At 35.3% G+C, this 3,584-nt stretch overlaps 1 protein-coding gene across 1 annotated transcript; it reads right to left on the bottom strand.

Moving 5' to 3' along the window:
- Positions 1-108: 108 nt before the first annotated feature.
- On the bottom strand, positions 109-2,249 carry LOC148161102 (uncharacterized). The gene is made up of 5 exons (XM_088007442.1): positions 2,204-2,249; positions 1,692-2,063; positions 1,163-1,306; positions 979-1,037; positions 109-895 (listed from the first exon to the last, which is right to left on the bottom strand). Exons 1-5 carry the CDS (start codon positions 2,238-2,240, stop codon positions 755-757), a joined length of 753 nt encoding a protein of 250 aa, XP_087863568.1. The 5' UTR covers positions 2,241-2,249; the 3' UTR covers positions 109-754.
- Positions 2,250-3,584: the final 1,335 nt, after the last annotated feature.

The following is a 3,584-nucleotide window of genomic DNA, read 5'->3' as shown; positions in this document are numbered from 1 at the left end:
TCTAGTGGCCTTTATTTAAGAGTGGTCAGACAGGAAAATGGGTAATGAGATAGGGGGAAGACATGCTGTAAAGGTCATTAGGCCAGGACCCGATTACACCATGGAACATTGTGATGTAAAATGTTTATTAAGACAGTGGGAAAAAAAAAAAAAAAAAAACCTGAAAGTACAACAGATACTACTTTAAAAACCTCAACAGTTGTCTAACGATCTGTTCAGCAATATAAAAATATGCATACTTGCTCAGATATCCATCTGTCACAATGCATTTCTATTAGACAGAGATAAACAGAAAAAGACAGTTTCAGTTTAAGCATCTGGATTTTTACTTCTCAATTGTTTTTAATCTAAAAAGATTAAACTTTCAATAAGTTTGTGTGTTAATCTTTGGAGATATTTGATGTTCTGTTTCTTACACGTTTTCTTATAACATGACCATCACTACATGAATGATACTTTACATACAAAATAAACAAAAAGGGCATAAGAACTGAATCAAAATTATAAATAAAATAAAGCCAGAATTTAAAATTACTGTGTAAAGTTTAATAAGGGGTTCACAAGAAGCAAAAGACACAGGGCATATTTCCTCCGTCTATAAAAGAGTCTGGTCAAAAATATCTGTAAAGAACTTTTTCTGTCTGGATCCAGTCATGCATTTCAGTCATTTTCACAAATCAACATGAGAAATATTGGAAAGAGTTTAAGAATTGTAGGCATCTTTTTTTTTTCCATCGTTACACTGGACACGTTTTTATGTTTGCAGTTCCCCAACTTTCATGACGTACATGACAGTAGAAAACATGCTGAATTCTGAATTATGGATTGTCATCTTCTTCTTCTGGCTCCCAGATGCCTGACAGATTTCCAGAGCTGCGCAGCACACTTTCTCATCCTACAATTCAATATTCAGAATCATCACCAAGTGGTAAATTTTTTTTCTCTGACATAAATTGATTAATTGTCTTTTGTTGTTACCTGTGTTTCCTCTGTTTGTCCTAAAGTGCCATCTCTCTTTTTCTTAGCTTGAATGTTCTCTACAGAGGTGAAAAAATGGATTAAGTTATACAAGTGTTATGTTCTCTTTCAGACACAATAAATCTCTCAAAAATATCAACAAATCTTTAACTGTTTAAATTAGGAAGGACGTCCTAATAAGCACCTGGATTTTGGCATAGTAGGTAAACCAAAAGGAGAGCTGAGAAAGCAGAAACAGTCGGACACACAGAGAGGAGCAGATTCCAGCACAAACCACATTCCTCCACCATCTTGGAAATTTTTGGATGTGGGAAATGAGTTTCTGTATCTAAAAATGGATAAACATATAATTATCATAAAGACTAAAATAGTAGTGTATATATATACATATACACACATAATATATATGTATATTATATATACAGATATATATAATATACATGCAGTTGAGGTAAACAATGACAGGCAGTTGAGGTAAATTTCCTTAATCTCAAATGCACTTAGCTTTGTAAATGCACACAGCACATTATTCTCTCTAACTTGAAAGATTTTACAATAATTTGTTCATTTTTTTTGTGTTGTCAGATGATTACCTTCATATTAAAAATATGCTTATGCTCAGGTAAAACATCATATTATTACTCTATTTAATGCAGTTGCACTGTAATGGGAAATACATTTATTCAAACATATAATTAGAAAAGAATACTTACACAGTGTGATCCTTGTGGTGAGGTTGCCATAGACGTAAGCTTCTTTAGAGAAAATATTTTTGTTTTCGTCTTTCTCCACCTTTATCTCAAAAGTTCCACAGTAATAAAGTCCCTCATCAGAATTAGTGACATTGATGATCATCAGGTCATAGGAGTTGGACGACTCATTCTTCACAAATTTAAAACGAGGGAATCTGTGCCATGTCTTTGCCTCAAGAGTCGGCTGGTATTCATGGGAACAGTTCCTGAACCAAACTATATATATTCCAGTTGACATTTTGCAGTCACAGTAGATGGTGATGTTGTCTCCAGGCTGGACAATCGTCTCCAACATTGAATCAGAAATGGAGCAACGACTCCAGGAAATAAGCCCTGAAAAAGAAAGACATTCATAATAACGTGAATATTACTTTAGATTTAAAGCTGAAACATTGAACATATTTAAACATAATTTATGCTTTTCATATAAATATGTTTATTGTTATTTATATATTGATAAATCTTAAAATTACCACAGAGAACAATCAGAATCTTCTGCAGTTCATCCATGACTGACGCTGACCTGGGTCTAAAGCGAGACTTTCGCAGGTTTTATCTGCAGACGTTATGACAGAGTTTTCCATTAAAGGAGATGCAGCAGCTGATTGGCTGCTTGAATGGAACATTTTATTCTGAGGTTTTCTTGCTGAGTTAGGGGCCTGATGTGAATTTGGGGGGTTTCAGGTGTCGCAACTTTTTAAAAATTCACATGGATGAGCGGCTGAAGGAGTTTTGGATTAGACCATGTACTTGATTTGATCAGTTTTATTACAAAAATCAATAATCTTTATTCAGTGTGTTAAATGTGTTTATGCAATGTGTTAAAAGGCAGCACAAGGTAGAATATAACAATGTGCAGCTCCTTAAAATATTCCGTAATTACATTATATATTTTTAATTGTTTATTGTCTTTTAGAAAGGAATTTTTTGGGGGTAAACTTAAACATCACCTATTTAAATGTCCTCTCAAACTGCACAGTGAGTGGAATGTGTGTTATTTTTCTTTTTTATGAAAATTGTTTTTAAAATTCCAGTTAGAAAGTGAATGTACCCACACCTACTACTGGACCTTCTTATGCAGAAACCTTATAGACACATATACACATAGACGCACACACACACACACACACACACACACACACACACACACACACACACACACACACACACACACACACACACACGCACACACACACACACACACACACACACACACACACACATGTTTGTGTTGCTATCTTTGTGGGACTTTCCATTCATTTCTACAACCTAAACCTTACCTTTACCCTTTTCCTAACCCCACCCATGACATACCTAACCCTAACCCTAACCAAAACTCAATTCATACCTTAGCCCTAACTCTGACCCCTGACCCAAAAACAGGGTTTCCCCTTGTGGGGACCCCACAAGGAGACCGGAGCCTTGTGGGGAGGACCTCCCCACAAGGCTCGGGTCCCCACAAGGAGTAATTGCTCCACACAACGTAGTATATGTCAGGAAAATCGTCCCCACAAGGTATTACAAACAAACGCACACATACGCACATAGTATTCAACCCATTACGAGGTTGAATACACTATTTTATAAATGTGGAGTTAATGACCAACTGGAGTTGAAATTTCAGTGGAAATTAAGTGCCTAGACCTTTTTTTAGGCTTGTCTAATGCCTCTTTCTCAGGCAGATAACTTACTTGAATGTGTTTACAGCAGTTAAAATAACATTTGTTTTGCTTTGTGTTAGATAAAAAAAAATTCAAAGATATAATCATTCTTTTCCTTTTTTTGCTTAATGGCATGTAGCTCTACAGATCATCCCTGAAATTCTGATTCACAGAATCACAAATCCAACTGTAA

This window comes from Poecilia mexicana, unplaced genomic scaffold (assembly GCF_051168715.1).
Source record: "Poecilia mexicana isolate PSO_F unplaced genomic scaffold, ASM5116871v1 scaffold_1, whole genome shotgun sequence".
In the NCBI taxonomy this organism is placed as follows: domain Eukaryota; kingdom Metazoa; phylum Chordata; class Actinopteri; order Cyprinodontiformes; family Poeciliidae; genus Poecilia; species Poecilia mexicana.
Note: the sequence above shows the minus strand (reverse complement) of the source record. Positions and strands in the feature narration are given on the sequence as shown.

Bases quoted from the DNA above. Each gene is read 5' to 3' on its own strand.
- LOC148161102 (XM_088007442.1), bottom strand. From the start codon at position 2,240: ATGGATGAACTGCAGAAGATTCTGATTGTTCTCTGTG. The intron at 1,307-1,691 runs GTAAGTATTCTT...ATCCATTTTTAG, and splicing joins CACCACAAGGATCACACTGT to ATACAGAAACTCATTTCCCA. The intron at 1,038-1,162 runs GTGCTTATTAGG...TCACCTCTGTAG, and splicing joins CCTACTATGCCAAAATCCAG to AGAACATTCAAGCTAAGAAA.